This window comes from Dasypus novemcinctus, chromosome 15, assembly GCF_030445035.2.
Source record: "Dasypus novemcinctus isolate mDasNov1 chromosome 15, mDasNov1.1.hap2, whole genome shotgun sequence".
Taxonomy (NCBI): Eukaryota; Metazoa; Chordata; class Mammalia; order Cingulata; family Dasypodidae; genus Dasypus; species Dasypus novemcinctus.
In genome coordinates, this window is record NC_080687.1 from 100,995,046 (window position 1) to 101,020,684 (window position 25,639).

General features: G+C 41.9%; 1 protein-coding gene across 9 annotated transcripts in view; it reads right to left on the reverse strand.

The window, feature by feature from the left end:
* The window catches only part of WDFY2 (WD repeat and FYVE domain containing 2), a 188,247-nt gene extending 167,442 nt beyond the window's left edge, over positions 1-20,805 (reverse strand). For 2 of the 9 annotated variants that reach the window (XR_188462.4, XM_004465298.4), the window contains exon 1: positions 20,468-20,805. Coding sequence is in view for 2 of the 9 variants with exons in the window: in XM_004465298.4 (XP_004465355.1) it covers positions 20,468-20,604 (137 nt within the window). In the remaining 7 variants the exon portion in view is untranslated. Of the gene's footprint in view, positions 1-19,820 lie in introns of all 9 variants that reach the window. The other 7 variants (XR_011645870.1, XR_188461.5, XR_011645869.1 and 4 more) reach the window with 7 other exon arrangements.
* Between the last annotated feature and the right edge of the window lie 4,834 nt (positions 20,806-25,639).

Genomic DNA, 25,639 nt, shown 5'->3' on the forward strand with positions numbered 1-25,639 from the left:
AGAAAAATCAACAAAACCAAAAGCTAGTTCTTTGGGAAAATTAATAAAATTGACAACCCCCTAGCTAGACTAACAAAGAGAAAAAAAGAGAAGACGCAAATAAATACAATCAGAAATGAAAGGGGGGAGGTTATGATTGACCCCACAGAAATAAAAAGCATCATAAAAGGATATTATAAGAAACTGCATGCCAACAAACTAGACAACCTAAACGAAATGGATAAATTACTAGAAATGCACAGCCTACACTGACACTACAAGAAATACAAGAACTTAAACAAATCACATTTTAAAAGATTGAATCTGTCATCAAAAATGTCCCAACAAAGAAAACATCCAGGACCAGATGGCTGCACAGGTGAATTTTATCAAACATTCTGAAAAGAATTAACACCAGTTCTGTTTAAATCTTCCAAAAAATTGAAGAGGGGGGAAAATTACCCAACACATTTTATGAAGCCAAAATCACCGTAATACCAAAGCCAGATAAAGACACTACAAGAAAAGAAAATTATAGGCCAATCTCACTAACAAACACAGAAGCAAAAATTCTCAACAAAAATACTTGCAAATTGAATCCAACAGCGTATCAAAAGACTTATATACATCATGACCAAGTGGGATTTATTCCTGGTATGCAAGGCTGGTTCAATATAAGAAAATCAATCGAAGTATTATACCACATTAATAAATTGAAGGAAAAAAAAACACATGATCATCTCAATCAATGCAGAAAAGGCATTCAACAAAATCCAACATCATTTCTTGACAAAAACTCTTCGAAAGATAGGAATACAAGGAATATTCCTCAACATGATAAAAGGCATATATGAAAAACCCACGGCCAGCATCATACTCAATGGGGAAAGACTGAAATCTTTCCCTCTAAGACCTGGAACAAGACAAGGTTGCCCACTGTCACCACTGGTATTCAACAACTGTTTGAGAAGTTCTGGCTAGAGCAATTAGACAAGAAAAAACAAAAAAGGAAAAAAAAGTCAACAAAAATACTTACAAATCAAATCCAACAGCATAGCAAAAGACTTATACACATCAGGACCAAGCGGGATGCAAATAGGAAAAGAGGAAGTAAAACTCTATTTGCAGGTGACATAGTCCAATATTTAGAAAATTCTGAAATGTCTGAATTTTCAGAATTCAGAATTCTGAAAACTCTGAAACAAAGCTACTTGAGCTAATAATTGAGTTCAGCAAAGTGGCAGGATACAAGATCAACATGAAAATCAGTAATGTTTTTGTACATTAGTACTGAACACTCTGAGGAAGATATCAGGGGAAAATATTCCATTTACAACAGCAAAAAAAAAAAAAAAAGACTCCAATACCTAGGAATCAGTTTAACCAAAGAAGTACAGGATCTATATGAAAAAATACAGAAGTTTTAGAAAACAATGCTAAAAGAAATCAAGGAAGACCGAAACAAATGCAAAGACAGTCCATGTTCATGGATTGGAAAACTATCATGAAAATGTCAATCCTACCAAAACTGATTTATAGAATCAATGCACACCAATCAAAATTCCAACAGCCTACTTTACAGAAAAAGAAAAAGTATTAAATTCATTTTGAAGGGAAAGTGCACCTGAATAGCCAAAAGCATTCTAAAAAAGAAGAGCAACATGGGAAGAATTTCACTGCCTGACCTTGAAATATATTATGAAGCTACAGTGGTCAAAACAGCATGGCTGTGGCATAAAGACAAGACACATCAATCAATGGAATACAATTGAGAGTCCAGAAATAAACCCTCAACTCTAAAGTCAACTGGTTTTTCACAAACCTGCCAAATCCATGTTAATAGAACAAAACAGTCTCTTCAACAAATGGTGCTGCAAGAACTGGATATCTATAACCAAAAAACTGAAAAAGGACCCCTATCTCACTCCCTAAACAAGAATCAACTCAAAATGGATCAAAGACCTAAATATAAGACAGGACCATAAAACTACTAGAAGAAAATGTAGGGCAACCTCTTCAAGACCTGTAATAGGTGGTGGTTTCTTGGACTTTACACTCAAAACATGCACAACAAAGGAAAAAAAAAAAAGATAAATAGGACCTCCTCAAAATTAAACACTCTTGCACCTTACAGGACTTTATCAAAAGAATGAAATGGCAGCTGACTCAATAGGAGAAAATATTTAGAAATCACATGTCCAATAAGGATTTAATATCCATGATATATAAAGAGATGTTACAACTCAACAATACAAAGACAAATAACCTGATTAAAAAATGGGCAAAAGACTTAGATTTGTCCAAAGAAGAGATACAAATGGCAAAAAAAAATATGAAAATATGTTCAACATCACTAATGATTACGGAAATGCAAATCAAAACTACAAAAAGATTATTTCACACCTATCAGAATGATCACTATTAAAAAGACAGAGAACTACAAGTGTTGGAGAGGATGTGGAAAGACAGGAACACTAATTTGTTGTTGGTGGTAACGCAGAATGGTACAGCCACTTTGGAGGACTGTTTGGTATTTCCTAAAGAGGGTGAATATAGATTTGCCACATGACCCTGCAGTACCACCACTGGGTACATACCCGGAAGATCTGAGAGCAATGACATGAACAAACACCCTGTGCACCAATATTCAGAGCACCATTTTTCATGATTGCCAAAAGCTAGATACAACCCATGTGTCCATCAACTGATGAATGGCTAAACAAACTGTAGTGTAGTCACATGATAGAATATTATGCAGCTGTATGAAGAAATGAAGTCATGAAGCATGACAACATAGATGATGAGTGAAGAAAGCCAGACATAAAAGGACAAATACTGCATGACTGAGTTACTATGAACTAAATATACTGTGTAATATATTGTGTGATTCCATTTATATAAAATGTAAATATAATTCACTTTATAAAGATAAATTTGATTAGTGGTTATGTGGCGCTAGGGAAGGCATGCTAAGGGGTGTGGAGTTTTTCTTTCTGGAGTAATGAAATAATTCTAAAATTTTTTGTGATGATGAATGCACAATATTGCGATTATACTAAAAGCCATTGTTTATACACTTTAAAGATTTATTTTATTTATATATTTCTCCCCACCCCCTTGTTGTTTGCATTTGCTGGTTGCTGTGTCTTTAGGAGGCACTGGGAATTGAACCTGGGACCTCTAATGTGGGAGGGAGGCGCCTAATCACTTGAGCTACCTCCATTCCCTGCTTTGTTGTGTCTCTCATTATGTTTTTCTTCTTGTGTCTCTTGTTGCATCACCTTGTGTTAGCTCCCTGCGCCTGCCCATTACGTCACCTCTCTATCTTTAGGAGGCACAGGGCACTGAACCACAGACCTCCCATGTGGTGGGCGGGAGCTCAGTAGTCTAAGCCACATCTGCTTCCCGATTATATACTTTAGATAGAGTATATGGTATGTGCATATATCTCAATGAAACTGCTTAATAAATAAATATATAATTGTGCAAGAATAGCCAGAAATAGCAGCTATATACACCAGAGGAAACATAGAGAGATTGAGAGATAAAGAATTTTCTTGCTTTTTTGTCTGTTTTTTATTCTTATTATTGAAATAATGAAAATGCTCTAATAATGATTGAAGTGATGAATGCACAATTATATGATTATACCAAATACCACTGACTGTAAACTTTGGATGAATTGTATGCTTTATTAATATGTATCAATAAAATTAATTTGTTAAAAAATTATAAGACTATCTGGAATATAGATTTATATCTACTATTAAGTATAAATCTTAATTCAATTATATATATTGTGGTTTGAAATATTAGCAAATGATAATATATTTATGTCATGTATAACCAAATATGCACATAAGTAATGAAATAAAATTTGGAGTGCCGATGTAAAAAATAATAAGGAACAAAAAACATAGGGTCATAGTATGTGGTCCAGTATTTATTACATTTGAAGTTTTGTACCAAAATTATTCCAAATACAAAAGAGGTTCTATTAAATATTAAATATACAGTATTTATTATTGTGTTGTGACTTTTCTGATATCCCATTGATATAAACAAGATATATTTTGCTAACAAAAGATGAAAAGCTAGATCCACCAGAAAAGTGAATTTCCCATGCTATTACTTTAAAATCCAGTTTCTGAGTTATTTTAATAGAGAGTATGTATTTATTTCCCAAATATCCAGTTATAAAAACACCTGACCTGGGTGCACCACTGAGGGTGAACAAGCAATAGAAATTATGTCCTTATTCTCTGCGCAATTTCTTTCCCATACGAAAAGGAGCTCCCTAAGTTCTTAGATTGTTCACTGAATGCTCAGTTCTCAAGCGCTTCCTATGTGCATGGCACAGGGCCTGGGACTAGGGCTACACAGCACCCACCAAAAAAATGTCTTCCTAAAATTCTGAATTGGCGCTATCAACTTAATTACTGTATTTTTTTTTAATGTTGGCTTTTGTACCACCTTTTGTTGTCTCTGCTTTATGCATTTCACTTCAAGTGAGGGGAGAGGAATTTCAGCTCATGCTACAATGGAAGAGAACAATCTCATAGAGTAAAAAGAGTCATCTTGGAAGCAACTCATCATGATAAACAGCTGGAAAAGCCCTCTTTTCTGTTTTCTGGAAGGCCTGTGACCATTAGTCCCCAGTGAGAACATTTCAAATGGCTCCTGTGTTTAATACACTCTGGGATGCACCAAACACCCCTAGAATCTTTTGTAATAGTTGAGTGTGGATTTATCGTCCATGAATTCAACTATTCTAAACTTTACTTACACTTATTTCTACAAGGTTCTGAGTAATGAGTTCCACAAGTAATCACTCTGTACATTAAACCTTTCTCATTTATACCAAAATTATTTTCTTCACATTCTAAACAGGGTACCCTTTAGTTTTAATAATATATATTTGCTGAAAATCCTCCATGTTTGTCAATCCATATCTACCATGATTCTCTCTTACTTGATGCTGAACTTCCGCCTTTTAAGAACAGATTCTTAAAAACAATAGTTAACATCTACTGAGTGTTTACTAGGCATAAGGCCCGGTACTAGATCTTTCTATGAACTATATTCCTTAATCCTCATGATCTTTTGAGATAAATTCTATTACTTTCCCCATTTTTCAGATAAGGAAACAAAGGTCCAGAAAACTTGTGTACTAATTGCTCAACTGCCCAGCTCCTAAGCGGTGCAGATGAAGCCGGTCTCACGCTCTCATCCAGTGTGCTGATCCTTACCTGGACACTGACCAACTCAAAACTCCAGCGTCCACTTATCTCTAAAAGCTTACTTAGCATCCACGTCTTTGAGACCTTCCCTGACATTCTTCATTGTAAAAGCTTCCCCAGTATTCTCTCTGAGCATATGCTCACCCATTCCCTTTTCACTCTACCTATTTTCCCTGGATTATCACCTCTACCCCATGGTTTCAATAATCCCTATTTTTCAGAGTGAGAAACCAAAATTTAAGTAAGTTGTCTAAGGCCATACAGCTCAGAAATGCCAAAGCAGGAACTCACACCTGACACTAACCCCTGCTCTAAAGCCTTACCCTATGCTGCCTCCACAAGAGTGACCTTCCTCAATAACTGTGAAATCCTCTTCACCATGTCCCTGCCGGTGCTTTGCTTCAGACACCACCATCATCGAGTTCAGCCTTGAACTATACCACCTGCTTCATGTCTCTTCCCCTTCTAGCCACACTCTGTCCAACAGAACATTCTGCAGTGATGGAAATACCCTATCAGCTGTGCAGTCTGATACCATAGCTACTAGCAACATGTGGTTTCTGAGCACATAAAATGTGGCTAGTGCCACTGTGGCAGTTTGAAATTCTTTTATGAATCCTAAAAAGAGAAAGATTATGTTTTTGAACTACCCCATTCCTGTGAGTGTGAGACCCTTTCGATTGGACATCAGTGCAGCGTGACTCAGGCTGAGTCTCCACTCTCTTGCTGGGTCTGAAATGAACAGACACAGAGGAAAAGGGAGCTCTGCCATATTTAATTCCAGCCATGTGAGAGGGAAAGGAAGCTGCCATATGCAATGTGGGAGAAAGGACTCCAGGTTTGCGCACAGCTGAGCTCAAGGAGAGAAGCCCAAGAGGCTCAAAGAGCTGAGGCCCAGGGAGAGATGAGCCATATGCCTGAGAGATCACAGCTGAACAGGGGAAGAAGGCAGAGCAGGAAAGATTTGAGAGGAAATCCAGTAAGAGAGAGCCCTATCCTGGTTGACATCAGCTGAGCTCTGGGAAACAGCAGATTCTGAACAGAAGGCAGAGACCCCAGCAGAGGTAGCTATCTTGCTTTACCATATGGCAGCTGACTTTGGTGAGAAAGCATCTCTGCTGATGCCTTGATATGAACATTTCACTGCCTCGGAACTGCAAGCTTTTTAGCCTAAATAAAATCTCCATTATAAAAACCAACCCGTTTCTGGTCTTTGCATTGGCAGCCCTTTGGCAAACTAAAACAGCCACTGAGGAATCTTTTATTTCATTTCATTTTTATTAGTTATCACTTGAACTTAAATAACCACATATGGCCAGCGCTACCACAGTGGATACTTACACAGCCCTCAGGTCTCCCCTTTTCCCAAGCCCTGACATTCATAAGGCTCCATCACATCCCTCTGTCCTTGGGTTCCAGGAGTTAACCTGTAGGTTTGTGATAAACCTCCCTTTTCTTGATTTTTTTTGGGTGCAGTTCTACTTCTTAACTAAAGATCAGGACTTAGTCTGATTCCTGACTACTAAAATGTAATTCTTACCACCACCCAATGAAGAAGGTAGCGTTAGTTTTCCCATTTTATAAATTAGGACGCTGACCCTCAGAAAACTTAAGAATAAGTGAGAGAAGCATGGTTTTAATTCAGGTCCTTTAACTCCTTGTCATGCTCTGTCTACCACAGGACATCGTTTGACAACAGCCCAAGAATACATCTATGACTGAAGGGGCAGAGTTGGGGGTGAGGAGAAGAGAAGAATTCTAATTAGTTTTATATATATATAGTTCACATGGAATCCATTTGACAAAGCTATTCCCATGCATAAAGGTGCAAAGACTACAGAGCACTCATGAGGGGTTCTACTAGTTATTTTTCTCCCCAATAATCAAACTGTTCAAGTATCAGTGTTTTCACCTAAAAAATAATTGCTTTGAATGAATGAATGAATGAATGAATGAATGGACTAACAAATACAGCTTGGCGGTTTTGTGGCAAGATTACCACCATTAGGGAGGCTGAAAGTGAAAGGACCATCTTCAACTATGGGACAACCACAGGATGAACGCCACACGCTGGGCAGGGAAGAGCAGGAAGAGATAAGGACCATCTACCTCCAGACGCTTTGTTATGGGAGGAAAATAAAAACTGCAGTTAGCTAGGCCCTAACTGATGCAGGCCCAAGCCGCCTAACAAGGGGGGATAAAAAGAAAATATAATAATAATAATAATAGTAATGATAAAATGAGAGTAAATAACCTTATACAATCATTTTGAGGATTTAGTGAGAAAACATGTATGACTGGTTTCACACAGTACCTCATATGTAATAAACCTCAGTAAATGTCAGCTAGTATTAATTACTATTAATATCTCTGAGGCTTTTCAGCCTCCTCCCTGAGAAAGGAAATATACTATGCACACATGTGCCTGACAGTCTGTTTCATAGCATTCTGTGCGTTTTGTTAAATAGATAATGAAATATAATTTAAGCTCACCCCTCAGGGGGAAAAAAAATCTTTTATGAAGACATGTTTTGATACGGAGTTTATCCTACTTCTGGCCATAATAGCACCACTAAGTCTCTTCCCAAGGAAGACTTCTGGAACCAAGAACGAGATCAACCTCTCCCTATGCTTTGCGACTGTAACGCGTAAAATTCGGGAGCAGCTGGCAGCCATGTCTGCCATGTGGCCTAAGTAAGAAACCAAGGAAATCGGTCTGCAGAAAAGAGAGAAGAATGAAGCAGACAGAAAGCCGAAGGGAAGCAGGGAGAAGGGCTCCCAGTTGGCTCCAGTCTCTTTGGAATAGGTCTATTCCAAACCCTAAGGGCCTCAATTGGATTATAGAGTGACTCTCTGCCCCCCCCCCCACTGTAAATTTAGAGCAATCCAAACCTTTATCGCTCCAATTTCTGTCTAGTATTCAAAGACAGAGTGCCTACCGAATTCTCAGCACTGAGCTAGAGGCTTTGGGAAACACAGAGATAAGGGTCCCTGGGCAGAAAACAAATAATTTCAATGTATGTGATAAGGCACATTATTAAGCATAAGAAGAAAGTGCCCACGGAATGGAGCAATCAGGAAAGGCTCCCAGAGGAGGCTACCTTCAAGCACTGCTAATCTCCAGATCAGGTCTCCCAGTGAAAAGTTTACAGTTGCTAAACTAGAAAGGCTCTGATCCCTATCAGATACATCCAAATCCCATGTTTTCCTGTCACAAAATCTTAAAACCCTTTTCTCAGTATACCCTTCTCAATTTTAGATTTACATGAACTATCTACTGAAAAAGAAGCTTTATTTTTAAAATGTAACTGCAAGTGTCTATTTTCATTCAAATACTCAGAATTTCAGTTATAGTATGTATTATTTACGGGGAGGGGGGAGGAGAATGCAGTACCAAATACATAACCTTTTTTTTTTTAGCCTTAAAAACATTTTTTTTTACTAATTTTTAAAATTATCAAGTTGTGACAATCTCCTAGCTAAATTCCATCTCAATGAACAAAATATTTCTGCCATTTTGAGACCATTCTCCCTGCAAGTCCATCCAGTATTTGTCCCCAGCATTAATCTCACTTTTCCAGTTTTCCACTTCAGTCTTCCCTACTGAGGCAACAAAAAGCAGCAGACATCAAGTTTTTAAGTGAAGGTTTTGGAGAAGCAAGCAATGTTGGGCATTGAAAATACGGACTCCAGAAGCATTCCCAAAGGACAATCTTAATATGTATGCAATGTAAAAACTGTTCATTGTTCATTAGTCCTTCAAGCTCCAGAATGGAATTCCCAGCAATTATTTAGCAGTAGGACATCAAAAAGGCCTTAGCCCAAAATCTAAAAGCTTTGATTACAGCCAAGGACACAAAAAACAATCACCCTGGTCCCAATGACCCTGGAAGCTACTAAGGTCAAGGTCACCTCAAGATGTTCTTTCTTCTTGCTTTTTCTTAGGGAAATTGTCTGTTTACAAAAAGAAATCCAGATAAGTAAACCTTGGCTACTAATTCAAAACTTCTAAAAACACTGTGTGTGGGCCACCCAAACTCTGCGAGAGGGTGGACTTCAGGAGGGAGGACTTGAACCCGCTGGTGGAGCTGATAACCCCCAGGCTTCCAGCTGACACGGCTGAGCTGGGGCTCCAGCCCTGCCCTCTGGAAGACCAACCGGCTCCCCACTTCAGGACAGCAAGTGGAGGGAGCAGCCGCAGGAGCAGAGCCCACCTGCCACACACCTCGACCGACCACTGGTCTTCTCTGCGCACGTATGGACAGTGGCAATAAAAGGATGACAGAGTTAACCCCACCCTCATATATTTAGAAAAGAGAGAATGGGGCTCAGAAGTATATGGAAAAAAAAAATAAGTTCAATAACCCTACCACTGTATATCCAAGGTACCGATTAATAAGTTCAATAACCCTACCATCGTGTATCCAAGGTACTGCTTAAACTAGTCAAGCCTTAATGGAACCAAAGCACAAAAAAGTTTTCCTACCTAGAGACACGCTTTTGACTGGCTGATGAGTAAACAATGTACTTAAAAGGCCATAAACAAAAAATAAAACTTTTACTTAGTACGATCTATTCTCCAAGCACTCTGCCAGGGGATCTGTGAACATCATCTCATGTAAACCTCCCAACAACCTAGGAGGAATTATTATTCCCAACTTATAAAAACAGTACCTGAGACTCTGAAATCTTAGGGTATAGGAAAGTGCCAATCATTTTGAGTCAAATTAACTCAACTGACCTGGCTGGACAGATTTGGCACTATCATTGTAGTGCCACATAATGGCAAGCAATCAAGAACTTATCATTGGCTATAATAACAATAAGTGTAGAACAGCTCCCCCAGACTCAATTTCCTTTAGTGGGGGCATCAATGGGTCTCTTCACCTGTCCCAGCCAGATGCTGCACCCATGGCATTTTGGGGTTTTTTGGTTTGGTTTTTCACAACATTCTACTTCAGTATTTTTACTATTATAATATGAATTTTTCCTCAAAAATTTCAATAAAAGCTGCTTTTCAAAAATAGAAAATAAAACATATAGAACAGCTAATAGAAGAGGCAGAAAGAAAACATAAGGACCGTTCAATAAATGGTGTTAAAATAATCCAATGACCATATTTTAGAAAACTTGATTTACACTCCTTAATCTATACTACCCAATGAAATAAATTCCAGATTATCGAAAAGTCATTTTTTCATCAAACTATAGAACTGGAAGAAAATAACACCCAAGAAATTTGTGGGGAAAGAATTGCTTTTAAAAAGTAAGGAGTGATGGAAGAAATTTTACTTATACCAAAAAAAGATAGATGGCTAAATCAAAAAGTAAATGTTTTCTACGTGAAAAATAAAAAGGCAAACAACAGAGTCTAGGTTATATCTTTGGACATGCAATAGGCGTAGGGTTTTTACCTTACTATAAAGAGAGAATATATGTGCAAGAAATTGTTAGGAAGGACCAGGAGACTACATTCAGTATATGGACAAAGGATATGAACAGACAAACCAAAACAGGAAAACAAACAATAAAATAGAAAAATAGTGACTAATCAGATTAGCCAAAAAATACAAATTAAACATCAATGGAGTATCATTATTCATCAATTAAATTATTAAGAAGAATTAAAAAATGATAATAGCCATAGCTGGTCAGGTGTGACAAAAACAAATATTCTCAAATGTCACTGTTAAATATTACAAAATGGCACAAACTTTTTGCAAAGCCATGTGGCAATCTTACAATCCCTCCTAAAGAAATAATCCAAAAATCAGAGAGAAATATCAACATGTTCAACAATGTTCATCATGACATGTATAAAATGAAAACTGGGAAGAAAGTAAATAGTCAACAACAGGCGATGGATAAATAACAATGTAGCCACTAGACTGCAGGTATACAATACAGATAAATTACAATGTACCCAATACCTTGAGAGCAGAATCTCTTGTTCTAGTGCCAATTAAAAGCATTAAATAAATATGAATGAATCCTGAAGGAAAGGGAAAATATATAGCCACTTAAAATAATGGTTAAAGACTAGGAAGAGTATTATGGCACAGTATCAAATGGGGACAAGAATATAAAATCTTATGATTATAACCATACTTTTGAAAACTGCATTAGAAAAACTGTATTAGAAAAACTGCTAGAAGGAAATATATTGAATGCTAACAGTCATGTTAAGAGGTTTATAAGCAATTATTTACTGTGGTTATGTTATCTTTATTTAAAATGCATTTTAAAAAGGTAAACACAAAATTTTTTAAAATAAAATAAAAGGTAAACACACTTCAGAAGGATTATTATTAAAACTACTTAAAATATAAGGCTAACCTTAGAAATTGGGGAAAAGGTTTAAAAAATTTAAGAACTAATGGAAACTGCATAAAATCCCCAAACAGCTCCACATTACAGGTAAACCTGCCCAGCTAGAAAGAAAGGTTAACAACCGACGTTCATAATTTAGATGAGGGGCATCATTTCTGAGTCCTAACTCAGTAACAAATGAACACATCACAGGAAGCCAAAATGCAGCCAGCCCCTCTGCTCAGATTTGCTGCATTCCTAGGGTTTTGTTTGTTTGTTTATTTGTTTGGGTTTTTTTGAACTGCCTCCTGGCTGAATGGGTTTAGAATAGTTATCTCCTTACTTATGGAGGCTTCCAGTCAGACTGGGCCAATTCCAAGTTCACAGTGTAAATTCAGAAAGGCAGGGCAGGCCAGGAATGGGGTAGGCTGGTGGGGGTTGTCCCAGAGTTGAACTGCAATTCCATCTTCTGGACAACCAAAACTACACTGAGACAGAAAAAGAGCCATGACACTTCAACAGTTTCTCTAAAGCACTGTATTTCAAAACTGTAGTTTGCAACCCATTAGCTGGTCATGAAATCAATTTAATGGGTCACAAGGATTTTATAAAGGTTATGAAAGAAAAGAAAATATCAATGTGCACATCACAAACATTTCATAAAACTTGTTTCAGCTACATGTGGTGCCTGAGTGGGGAGTATGTGAGCCTTGGGTAGCAATGCTAAATTTATTTCTTACTGTGCCTGGTGAGCACAGAAGTTTCAAAAACATTACTCTAGACAACCCTGGCCCTGAGGTGAGTGCCGGCACCACCAAGAGCTACCCTGTCCAGTATTTGAAAGTAAAGGCTTTATCCAGAAGTAGGAATGTAGTGAATCCAGTTCAGCTAGGTATTAGGCACCGATACAAAAAAATTCCTCTTCAAAATTTCATCCAAGAAGAGCAAGCTGGGACCTTTATTCAAAGGAAAGCATGACTTGACAGCTACATCTCAGAGGACTAAGGGTCCCCCACAAGCACCACCACTCTTCCCCCTGTGCAACTGCCCCACCCGGGCTTTTAGGGTGATATGGCTGCTTAGAACCCGCATTCCTCCAGAAAGGCTGTGTGGACACGTCCCACTGTCATGGCTGCAGCATCTAACCCACTCCTTTGCCAGATGAAGCAAACAGGAGCTTGGCATGCTGAAATGCCCAGGAGATGCCCAAGGTCAAGGCAGGGTACAGCTTAGATTTGGCTCTCCATCCTGAGATTTTTGCCAAGAATTCTTAAATAAAAGGCCAAGAGACAAGTAGACTACTCTTATTACTATTGGGGTGGGGGGGCTATTATGTATTAGTTTCTTTTACCTCTGAATTGTTACTAATGATTAAATATCTGGATGAGGTCACCTCCCCTTGGGAAAAAAAAAGTTAACATGACTGCTTGCTGAAGTTGCACAAGGCAGAGTATATTTTGTATTACAGAATTGCTAGATTAAATGTGGAACTCTTCTTGGAGGACCTATTCATACGGAATAATCAAGTATTGCCTCTTTTTTCATTCTTTCTATTCTTAAATTCTGTTAACAAAGAGCTTGGCTGGATGACCATTTCTTTTCAGGTAAGTGTTTTCTGTTATACAATTTAGTTTAGTGTTAAAGACATCAAACAGATCACTACTTGAAAGTTATAAATCACAATTTATTGATTTCTAATTGCCACTTAGCATTTTAAGTTCCCAAAAATTGTTATCATCAGGACAATTCTCAACAACACAGAAAATATCTCTGAAAGTAAATACAATAACTATGGAAAGATGCTATGCAAGTAAAAAAGTAGTAGTATTTCCTTTTTAAAAGCTCTGATTTTGCTACTTGGAAAGAACAGATATCTAATGTCCCTTCCAGCTACCAATGTCCTATGATTTTTATCTATTTTTCTTTTTCAAAGTAAGTTTAATAAAGTCTGGTGTATAAGATAATTGGTCAGGATTGTACGATCTGACGATAACTGATTTTAGTGTCAGAATTGTCACCCTAACATTTTCCGTAGTGTTGTAGTATCTGGGTAACTGTTCCATGATTAAGATCTTTGAGGTACAGGGCAAATCTTGTTTAATTGTATAAATTAAGGAGGAAATTCAGAACCATCAAGAGCTTTGGGGCTCTTGAAGCTAAGCTAAGCCTCCTCTACTGGGCCTCTGTGAATAAGCCCAGTGATTTTTTTTTCTTAAAAATAGATTTGTTTTCTAACTTTTAGAGAAAGAGGCAGCCTGATCCCAGACAGATGATTGGCAAGACTGCCTCAGATTTGGAATTCAGCAAAAAAGTCTAATTTTCAACAATCATCTGGGGCAAAATCCCCCCTTTGGGGCCTTGAAACAAGCAACTATTACTAAGTGATAAGTCTTGTTTTAGGCCATTGAATAGAGACTTGACACATTAAGAGGGGTTCTAATTTCGCTGACCTTTGGAGACCTCACATTCTCATTCTAAAAATCCTCATCTTTCAGAACTATGCTTGCACAATGAGAAAAACTTTGGTCTGCATTTTTTAAAATTATATTTTGGGATAAAAATCTAAAATATGTGGTACATAAAATCCATCATGGGCAAAACTGAACTGAACAAAGGTCTAATTACTAACGAAACTAATGGTTGAAACAGAGAACTAAGATACTGCAATTTCACAATGAGAAGAATCAGTGGTAAATGAACCAACAGTATGAAGATTTATAAGATGAAGTGAAACTTTCCTAAACACACAACTGATCAGTCGTTGCTTAATTCTTAATTCATGCAATGGCCACATCCTGCATATTTCCTATATTCTAGGTACTGGGGGTCAGATCTCTTTATACCAAAATTAAAACCTGACTCCCTTTTACCCACGGGCTCTGCCCTCAGGGAACACAGCTAACTATGTTGCATAAACAGGTCTTTGATAAAGTCAGAATGTAAACAGGCAGTTCCCCATAACCCCCTCTACTATTTCCCACCACTGCATCCACAGGTCCTTTCATCCAAAAGAGAATTCTGAATTCCACCCAGAGATTTGGGGAATTTTCACTCTCATAGTTACTCCCCTAAAGATACCAATTTTCCAGATTCAAGTGTGACACTTAGAACAGAACACAGTGCCCATGGAAGACCTGTCCTGGGCACCGCTCTGAAGTAGCTTTTCTGGGCAAATGACGTTACTGTGTTAACTCATACACATGTTACAATCAAATCAAAATAAAATCTTGAAGTCATTTTGTTTAACATATGCTGTTATAAAACTCCCTCTCTTCCACTTTGGACATATGAGTTGTTTTCAGGCTTCACTGCAGGATTTTACATCTTATTAATCAGGCTCATGGCTTTAGCCTGTTGGGAGCTTTTCAGATTCTGATTCCAGCTTTTACCTAACAGGCAACTTTAAAACATGCAGCTTTTCCTTGAGGTCTTGGATGTACCCTGTGGCATGATCCAGGGAGCTGGAGACTTCAGACTGTCGAAAGCACAAGTTTAAGACATTGACTTTAAGAGGCTAATTTTAAATGGTTCAACTACTTTATTCGGGAGTAATGAATAATTTTATCTTTAGCAGGCATTAGAAGCCATTCACAAATATTCCAGTTTTCCTTCCAGGAACTTCCTCCCTAGCCCATAAAGTTAGGTGCAGCCATGATATTTGCTTTGGCCAATGAAATATGAGCTAAAATGACAGGTATCCCTTCTGGGCAGAAGCCTTTAAAAGCCAGTGTGAAATGTGTCGTTTTTCCACTACCTGCATGGTCTAATTCGTTGCTATTAGCCATTAGCCATTAGCCACTGTGGCTATTTAAATTTAAATTAGTTAAAACTGAATTGAAATTTAAAATTTAGTTCTTCAGCCACCTAGCCACTTTTCAAGTGCCCAACTGTCCCATGAAGTTAGTGGCCACCACGTTTGTATCACAGGAAGTTCTACTGCACGGCGCCGGTCTAGACCATCGTGAAGGCACATTCTGCACGGAACTTCCACCAGCCTAAGTCCCAGTGATTCTGAGGAGCCACGTTCCCCTTCTTACCTGCTTTGGACATAAAAGTAAAGCAAGAAATGTTCAATTCTACCACTGAGATTTGGTGTTGTTCACGATCAAAATGGATAACCCAGCATATAGCATATCATGCCTGACATACTAAGAAACATTGCAAGGTTGATTAATTTCCCTTATCAATCAGATTTCTCTTCCTTCCTCATGACCGTTGCCTCAGATTACACAATTTATTCAGTTAACTAGAATTCACTGAGCACCTGCTGTATGTCCAGAATGTTCTAGGCAGTGAACCAAAGTCCTTGCCCTCAAGGGACCAATGTCCTGCAGAAGGAGCCAGACAGTAAAGGAGATAAATAAAATAACATCGATTTGGATGATGGTAAGGGCTACAAGAAAATAAAGCAAGGTGAAAGAAGGGGATCAGGAAACACCTCCTTAGGGAGGAGTCAGTCCAGCAGAGACATGAGTGAGAAGAAGAAATGAATCATGCCAATATCAGAGAGAAGAGCACTGAGGCACAGGACCAGGGGCTCCAGGCTAGAATACGCGTGGCAAACCTGAGCAGCAGGCAGGTCAGGGTGCCTGAGGTGGAGCAAGTGGCGCAATCAGCAACTCAGTGGACCATCATCACAGCACGTCTCGCATCTCTCACTTCCCCCAACCTCTTCTCATTGCAATCCATCTCCTGTGCCAAGACCAAGATCCTCTGCTTAAACCCTCAATCTCATCAGATCACCACCTTGCCATTCACAATTCATCCACAGTCCAAGCTCCGCACAATCCAGCTCCCTCTACCTTCCCAGCCTCATTCACTAGCACCTCCATCCCACCAGCACTCCAAGTTCAGAGAGACTGGGGTTCCAACCTCAGCATTGACACATACTAGCCACATGACCTTAAGAAAATTACACTGACGCCCAGTTTTCTCATCTGTAAACTATACCTACCAGCCCCTATTTCACAGGATGATTGTGAGATTGATTTAGGGCACACAAAGCACCTCACACATAAGCTGATACTTGATTTTTTTTTAAGGAGATACTGGGGATTGAACCCAGGACCTCATACGTGGGAAGCAGGTGCTCAACCACTAAGCTACATCCACTCTCCTGATACTTGGTGATTTTATTTTATTTAAAAACACATATATATCCTACTAGACTCTATTCTAAAAGTTTTACAAATATTAATTCACTTAATTTTCATAATAGTCCTTTGAAGTAAGTAACTCTTACTTTCATTTTTAAGATAAGGAAGCTAAGGCACAAAGAAATTACATTATGCTATTATTCACTCAGCTAGTAAGTGGCAGGCTGAGTTGTGAACCCAAAGCAGACTGGCTCCAGAGTCTATATTCTTTAACAGTCCATTATGGTACTTTTCAGTGAATGGGAATGTTCTTTCCCCCTCTACCTAGAACTCCATTTCCTCTAACCTAGCTTCTTCACATGAACTCCTACTCTTCCCGCAAAACCCACTGGAAGACAGCTTCTCCGTCGTCTTTTCTAGCCACCACAAAGAAGCCTCTCTTCTGCAACCCCAGAGGACACTGTACCTGTGTTCAGCACACTGTGTTGATTCCAGGTGAGGGAACAATTTCCTATAATTGCCTAATAGTAACTCTGGTGGTAGAGTTATGGAAACTCTCCGTGTAGATGCCAAAATTGTGGATTTGTGTTGAGATATGTATATAAAGGGCTTACGAAGCTAAAGGTCTGGACAGAGCTGGCTCCCACCCGTAGAGGTCCCTCTCATCCTTCCTCACTTGGAGAAGAGGCTGCCACTGGACAAGGGAGTCAGGGAAGCTGCAACGAGACATTGGTCTTGACTAAGACAGAGGCAAGATGCCTAGGAAAGGGCACCTGTGCAAGGAATGTTAAAATGGCATCCACAGAGACAGTCCAGAAGCTAGGAAATGAGGAACACAAAGTACCCAAGTTAGGCATGTGCTCTGGGGTCAGAACATAACTACGACCAAAGTAAGGAAAGACTTGGACAAGGCCTGTGAGTCTTGGGGAAAAGATGCACATGATGCTAGCACAAGTCTATACTTTTAAGTCCAATTGTTTTCATGTTCCCTTGTATTCCCTCCCTTGGCACTGAGAAAAGTTCATCAGTGCTAAGATGAATTGAGGGAGAGGGGTTTTATTGCTCTTGGACCTGAAGATTAAAGTACTATCAACTCACTATTGAGGGCAGCCTGAGGGGAAAATGGTAACATTGAGGGGACAATAAAGGCTATGGAAACCAGCCATTCTTTCTCATTTGAAAATTCTCATTTCAATACTAATTCTTGGACTCTTGGAGGTTGTGCTTTTGTTTTACTAAATGGTACTCCCCTAAAATCCCCACCACCGCCACTAAAATGTGAGAATCTTGAGAAAAAGGACCTTGTCATTTTCATCAATGTAGTGTGCACATGTGCCTGGAACATAGCAGGAGCGGAAATGTTTGTTGCTCAAATGAATGAAGCAATGCAAAGCCCTTTCAGAGTTTTAAGGCAGCTTAAAGGCACACAATCCAATCCTTTTCCCACAGGCATACATTTGTGCATATAAAGCTTTCACAGACTGTCACAAAACTCATTCAACAAATACCTATTAAATGTCTACAATAGTTGAGATGCTGTGCTTTTAAGAACAACAACAAAAACGATCAATGACTGATACAGGGACTATTATTGAGGGCCTACTGTGCTCCAAGCATTATGCCAGGCCCTAAAGATACCACAATAAATAAGACACAGCTCCTTAGGGAACTAAGGGAGGAGAAAAGAAAAGGATGTGAAATATCTGTAATACTGCTTACAAGAGAATATTAAGTGTTCAAAGGTAGGAAAAAAAAAGGATTATAAGGGGTCAGAAGTCGAAAAGGGAACCAAGGGTTTTTAAGACCTTAGGGGACACTGCCGTTCAGGAATGGGGAAGTACTCATGGTTTAACTTTCATTAACTTAATGAAGATTAGTGGTTTCTAGCAGAAACAGCTCAGGGTAATGGCTTTGCAGGTTTTGAAGAAAATCAATATTCCATCTTCATATCTTTAGTATAAGTCAAGAGACTGACATTGGATTTTGAAAAGCAAGACTGTAGATTCTTTTAATGAAAACCATAAGAGAAACTGAGTTCTAAATCACAAAGCTATTTTCACATTTCAGTATGTGACTCATGGACACAGACTTATTGATTTGGTAATAATAAAATATACATAAAGAATGATCCTGGACTTACTATGGGCCTTAAATAAGGTAATTCTCCATAAGAAAATAATTTACATCATTTACATTATAAAGTAGGAAAGTGAAAATTTAATTAAGATACAGCTAAATACTACATTCTTTTGTCTGATAATCAAATGGAATTTATCCTTCAGTTTCTGTCATGCACGCTACTTCGACATCTCCAAATGCTTTTAAGGACATTCCCACTAAAACGGTTTCCTTCCATGTCAGTATGCTGGGATGGTAATCATGAGACTAAGGAGTTAGGCCTGGCTCCATCAAGCACAGGAATTTAGTTAGGTAACAATCTGTGGCCTAAGTGTCCTCATCGGAAAAATGAAGCTGTTAGAGCAAACAATCTCTAAAATTATTTAAACTCTTAAAAAAAAAAAAAAAAAAAAAACCTACTTCTACTCCCAAACCATCAACCAAAGCAAAACACTGCAAAACTAATATGAACTTTAGTTTTGGTTCACTGAAATTACTTATGAATTATCTAGAGCGGTTAAGTTGAACAGTTTCATCTATAGTAGTTACAGGCTGGAAAAGTGACATCTATCAATAGATTTCTTTAAAATCAATTCCTTAACAAAGAATTTCTAGGTCCAGAAGCAGTCCCTTTAAGAGGATTTTGTCTCACAGAAAAATTAAACTCATATAGTTGCTTCGTGAATCTCAAAAGATCCCGACATCCACAAATTCGATTTCAGTTTGCAGACTGCCTGTCATTGGTGCACATTTACAGTGTTTTCCACTGGATCTGCAGAGGCCATGACTCAAGGATTGTCTGCCCCTGTGAGTACCATGCAGACAAGCATGTGTCACTGATAAACGCACCCTAGGTATACTGAAGAACCTGGCACAGGAACAGACTTAGGCAAATCTCTTTGAGGCCAAGCTGCCTGCAAAGTGCTGAAATGACTATAGAGACAGTAACGAACACTTTATTGCTTTACCCCTGCAATTTTAAGAGCCACGAAGGAAGAATTCTCTACCTCGGCAGGATGTGAAGTTACCTCAGGAAAACCTAACTACTGTTTTCAGGTGAAAGCCCCTTCTCACGTACCTCTCTATCTATTTTAGAACGCTAGTTGGTATCAAAGTAGCAATTCCAGAGAAATCATGACTACTGCGTTGGAGCAACGTTTCTCTGGAAATCAGCATCGTCAGCCTTATTTCTGCTTATTCAAGGACATGAAGTTAAAGCGAAAACGCTATCCTCGGAAAAATACGGGAAAATATTGAAGACAGAAGAACTGGCTCCGCTTCTGCAAATTAAGCAAAATGGGGCAAAAAAGAAAGGAAGCTGGCAAAGGGAAGGACCTCGAGCGTTCATTGCAGGCTTGGTCCCGCGCAGATTCTAGGCGCGTCGCCGGTAGTACTAAGAGATAAGAAAAGGAGGCGGCAGAGAAGGCACCACAGAAAAGCGAAGTTAAGTCTTGTCACAACTTGCACGATTCGCGCACTCCAGCGTAAGGCGTCCGGGAGACGAGGACTCGCGAGGGAAGGTCTGGAGGAGGGAGTGGCACGCACTTTCTGGGCTTGGAGCCCTAAGTTCCAAGGTGCCCAGGGCCCACCCCGGACCCTGAGTCCTCGCAGGGCGCCTCGGAGCATCCTCCCGCCCGCGCGCGTCCTCGGGCCCGGCGAGGGGCGGCGCCGGGACGCGCCTCCTGACCAAACTCGCGAGGCGCAGCCCGGGCGCGGGGCGCGTACCTGTCCTCCGAGACGCTGATGACGCCCTCCTCCTTGGGCACGATCACGGCCATGTTCACCACCTCCGGGGAGCCCTCGACCCGCTGCAGCAGGATGGGCTTGCGGGTCAGCGGCTGGGGCTGGGTCTCGGCCGCCATCGGAGGAAGGGGCGCGCGGGGGGCGCGGCGGGGCCGGGCTCAGAGGACGGGAGCGCGCGCTGCGAGCGGGGCGCCGGGGGCCGCCAGTCATAGCCTTGGCCGCAGCCGGGGGAACCGTTCGGCGCGCCCGGCTCCGGGTACCCACACGGCCGCCGCCGGCGCAGCAACCGGGCGCCACCCCCGGGAGACGGGGCGGGCAGCGGGGGGGGGGCGGGGCCGGGGGGCGGGGCCGGGGGCGGTGCTGCGGGGCGCGGGGCGGCCACTTCCGGGACGCCGGAGGCGGGGTGGGTGGGCCTCCAGCGGCTCAGGGCGCGTGCGCCAGTCAACGCCCACTTCCGCCCCGCTGCCCCAGGGGCGCATGCGCCTCCCGCCCTCTCACCCGCTTCCTATCTTTGCTACTTTCTACGCCCAGTTTTTAGTCCCCTCCCTCTTCAGTCTCCCGTGAACGCGCTTCCATAGGCCCCGCCCCCCAATTCCCCGAAAAGGGGGTGGAGGTGGGGCGGAGAAAAGCGTGCCTTGGCGAGGCCGGAAAGAGGAGAGGCCTGCGAGGAAGGGAAGAAGCTGGGGCCGTTGGGCCGTGTTTGGGCATGCGCGTGGGCGGCTTGAACTCAGCGGCCAAACAATGAAGCGCGGCAGGAGGCAGGGCTGTTCCCAGCATGCACCGGGCCTCCGCCGTGCGCGGCGCCCCGCGGGTGCCTGGGAGCTGTAGTCCCCGCGTCTGCTCTTCCTTGTCCTGGAATGACCTGTCGCCCACTTGGCTCTCCCGGACTGCGGGGCTCAGCCGCCGAGGCGGGCGCCGGATTTGCCCCCACGGAGGGGCGCTGAGGGGCGGCCTCCAGCTGAGCAGACCCCCAGTCTCTTGGTTCAGGCTGCTGCTCCCTGGAAGCGTGGCGCATTGGCAGTGGGAAGAGAATACCCCTCCTACAAGCCTGTCTGAGGGAGCTTAGAGATGGGGAGCAAGGAGGGCGATCTGCAGTATTAGCTCAGTTACTAGCGCAAGGTCATACAGATGGATAGGGCTAAAGCACCACTGCCACCCACCCCACCCACACACACGCGGCTTCAGTCCAGGTTCCCTTTTACTTCTGGTCACTGTATCTTTCCTTTCCCCAGCAATCCAACCTTTTCAGCTTGCTCCAGAGAGAATGAAGTTATCTGGATTAAATGATTGAACGAATGTCAGGGAGCCCGGGCCTCGTATGCAGGTCACTCATTCTGTGATAACTGCACCCAGCACTTCCAAGCCACCAGGCTAGCTGACAAGGTTTCTGTGTGTTATAACTGGACTGGCAGGCCTCTGGAAGTCAGAGAAACCTTGCACCAGAGGTGGCCGAAGACTGAGGGGCCTTGCTGAAATGCATTTCTAAGCAAGTTTTTGTCAGTCCAGGCAGTATGGACTAAGGAACCCGCCTCAAAGCGCACAATGCAACTCTTTACCACCTCCCATTGTCAGCAGAACTCTCTGGGTTCTGGGCCGTCACATAAAAGAATTCAAGGACACCGCCATTGAGTAGGCAAGGGAGTAAAGAGTTTATTAAGAAACAGGAAAAGCACACACAAGCCTGGACATGGATTGAGGGCATCCTATAGGATGAGTCACACATCCGAGGACCCGGGTTAGGCCTTTCAGGACCTTTCTTCCTTCCCCTTCCTAATGTCGGGGAGGGGCCCCAGCTGTTTGCTGCTCCTTGATTGCCCTACCGTCCCCGCCTGTTAGCTCTCAGGGGACCAACGGAGGCCTGTTTGCTTGGGCTTCCCCTGGACCATGGAAAGAATTCCAAATGGGACCCCATGACCGGGGTCTCATGGGGTGTTTCTGGTTTTGTTCTTTAGTAGCAGCCTTCCCCCTGGGGATTTCTGGGAGGGGTCTATGCCCTGTCCTCTGCCAGGTCCCACCTGTCTTTCTTCATTCCCTATACTAACCTGCCTCACCATTGCTGCAGAAATTCTGTAAAGATCTCAAAAAGGGGATTCAGATATTTTCAGCTGTGGAAACTAGAGCAAGGCATTCCGTTTCTCCAGCCTCAGACTCCCCAGTAGTTGTGAGCCCTACAAATGACATATTTTAGGCTCTTTCCTGTGCAATAGGTCCTCTCTGTACTGCTGGCAGTTTTGGTTGTGAGCCAGACATCTGCCCTCAGGAGAGTATTTTCTCCACCCCTTAAAGAGGACTATCAACTGGCTTCCCTCACCCCAGGCTTCATGGTAATTAGAACCTGGGTGGACCCGGCATAGCCCTGAGCTACTCAGTGCTAAACTTTGCCTACACACAGTTAGACCTCTCAATTCTCAAGGATCTCACAGATAGCTAGAGACAGATAAAAAGAACAGGCAACAACAGTGAGGAAGTGAGGTCAAGAGCTGTGATGGGGAAACCCAACCGGCTAAGGGAAGAAATAACCTGGTCTGAGTGGGAGGGGTTGTACAGGAAAAACTACCCAGAAGTTCGCCTAAACAGTCTTGAAGGATGAGCAGGCACTAGCAAGTTACATTGGATTAAAGACTCTTGGGTGAAGGGTGAGTAAAGGTCCTGGAGACAAGCACAGGCTGACTGTAAGGGAAAGAAATCCAAAACAGTGAGAGCAGCCTTGTGAGGCCCACGGCGGAGAGGTGACGATGACAACATGGCAGGGCCCGGCTGCAGAGCCTCGGCCTACACACCTGGTCACTGGTAGGAGGGGCACCTGCCCACTTATCCTCAGGCGGGATGGGCAGCCCAGGAAACCATCAGTTACAATACGGTGTGGCAGAGGTTGTAATGGGGGTACTTGACGGGCAGCAAGGCCCAGAGGCCCTCACCGCAGTCTGGCTGGGCGGTTCAGGAAGGTTTCCTGAAGGGGAGGATCTCATCTGGAATCTGGGAGTGGCTAGTCCAGGCAGAGGGAACGGCCTGTGCAGGGTGGAGAACCTCTGGCTTCTGGGAATCTCAAATAGTTGGATGGAAAATTTTGAAATATGGGCAGGGGCCAGGTCCAAGAAGGTCCAGAGAACTGTGCTTGGGAGCTTGAGTTTCAGCCTTTTGTAGTGGGAAACTGTTGTAGCCTCAGAACATAGCTCTCCTGGGCCCAGGACAAGGTCAGACTTCTGGTATGATCCAGGGGCTATTGTTGGAAGGGGTGAGAGATGACAGCTAATAGGGAAAGTGCATCCATCAGGTGCCACATTCCGCAGCAATTTTTGCTCACAATAATATTTATCAGAACTCTTGGTTGCAGGTAACAAAAACCCAACCGGCAATAAAAAGAAAGGGAAGTGGGAGTTGATGGCTTATGCCACAAAGTCAGAGAGGTGAAGTGCCTTCACCGGAGTCACACAGTTATAACAGGTGACAGAGGGCAGATACTGCCCAACTCTGTCTGACTACCTAAATGCCAAGTTCTTTCATTCAAATATTCCCACCCCACGTATTCTTGACCTCATGGGACATGTCCAATCCACTGATCATAGCACTCCTTATGCTCCAACATGGTCATAAGATTAAATGCAATAGTGTGTAAGAAGTTTAAAACAATGCCCAGCAGCCAGGCACCACTCTATAGGGTTTCCTATTATATTATTATTATTATTATTATCATCCAGTATCCCCTTCATGTTCTCTATTCCCTCCTTTCACAGCTTAGGCCCCATAGTCCATCATCCTAAGAGTCTTGCAATACCCTTAGTGCCCTTGCCCCTCACTCATTCTTGGCAGGCAAAACCCCAGCCTAACTACTGCACCTTTCCCCCGTTCCATACCTGCTTTGAGTTTCGCAAGAGAAAATTGCACAAACATGCTGAACTGGGCTCCCTTTAGAGACACCCAACTACATTTCCCTAGTGAGTCTCCTATTTCCCTTCACATTTTCCATGGAAACTCTCACATCTTCATGCCATCAAATCTACCAGCTTCCCTGCCTCTCTGCCCATTCTTTCGGGTTGTAATCTGTAACGATGGGAGAAGAACCCGTGTCTACGAAAGGCCAGCAGGGTACGTTGATTCCTTCCTTTCTTTCCTCATTAAGAATCATTCCTATAGTTATCCCCCCTCTATCTTGCACCATTCTTTCCCTCTTTAATGGATCTTTCCCGTAGGTATACAACCTGTACTTAGTATTTCCCATTTTTAAAACAAAATAAAACCACACAACTCTCCAGGCTGCAAATCCCCTTCCAGCCAGCCATAGCTCCATTTCTCTATCTCAGCAAAACTTCTCAAACAAATTGTCTAGATTCACAGTCCCCACATCCTCATTTCCCATTCTTTCTTCAATTCACCCTAAGAACCTTCCTAAATCTACCGCTCCATTGGAACCAATGACAAGGTCAAAACAACTTGTGTATTGCCGAATCCAAAGATCGTTTCTTCACTCTCATTTCAGTCTGCTTCCCCTCGGCATTCAGCATAATTGGCCACTCTTCTTTCCTTAAAACACCTTCTTTTAGCTTCCGTGAGGTATTCTCTCATTTTCCTCCTAAGACATTTGCAGTCTTCAATAGCTTATCCTTCTGGATTTGACCCCTTAATTTTGGAGGACCCTGTGATTTTGTCTTGCCCTCCCCCCTCTTTTCCTCATCCACACTCTTTCTAGATAATCTCATCTAATTCCATGGTTGTACTAGGCAATTGCTACTGTAACAAATTACCACAAATGTAATGGCTTAAGTTAGGACGTGAACTTGTTTGGGGAGCCATTATCCAGCCTACCACAATGGTTTTGAGTATCATCCTTACGATCGTGACTCCCAAATCTCTGCCCTAACCTTGTCCTGAATTCCAGGCTCATGAGCCTGATGTCTGATCTCCTCTGTCACTTAATTGTCTAATAGGCATTCCAGACATAACCTGGCCAACCCAAAACTCTAGATTCGGTTCCCAAACAGATTCTTTAAAACGACCCCATCATTCACCCAATTGTCCAAAACTAAATTCCCAGGTGTCATCCTTGAGTCTTCTCTTTGCCTCACAACTCACATCCAAGCCACTAGCAATTCCTGTCAGCTCCACTTCCAAAGTCTGTCTTGAGTTTTCCACTTGATACCATCTCTGCCCTCGTCC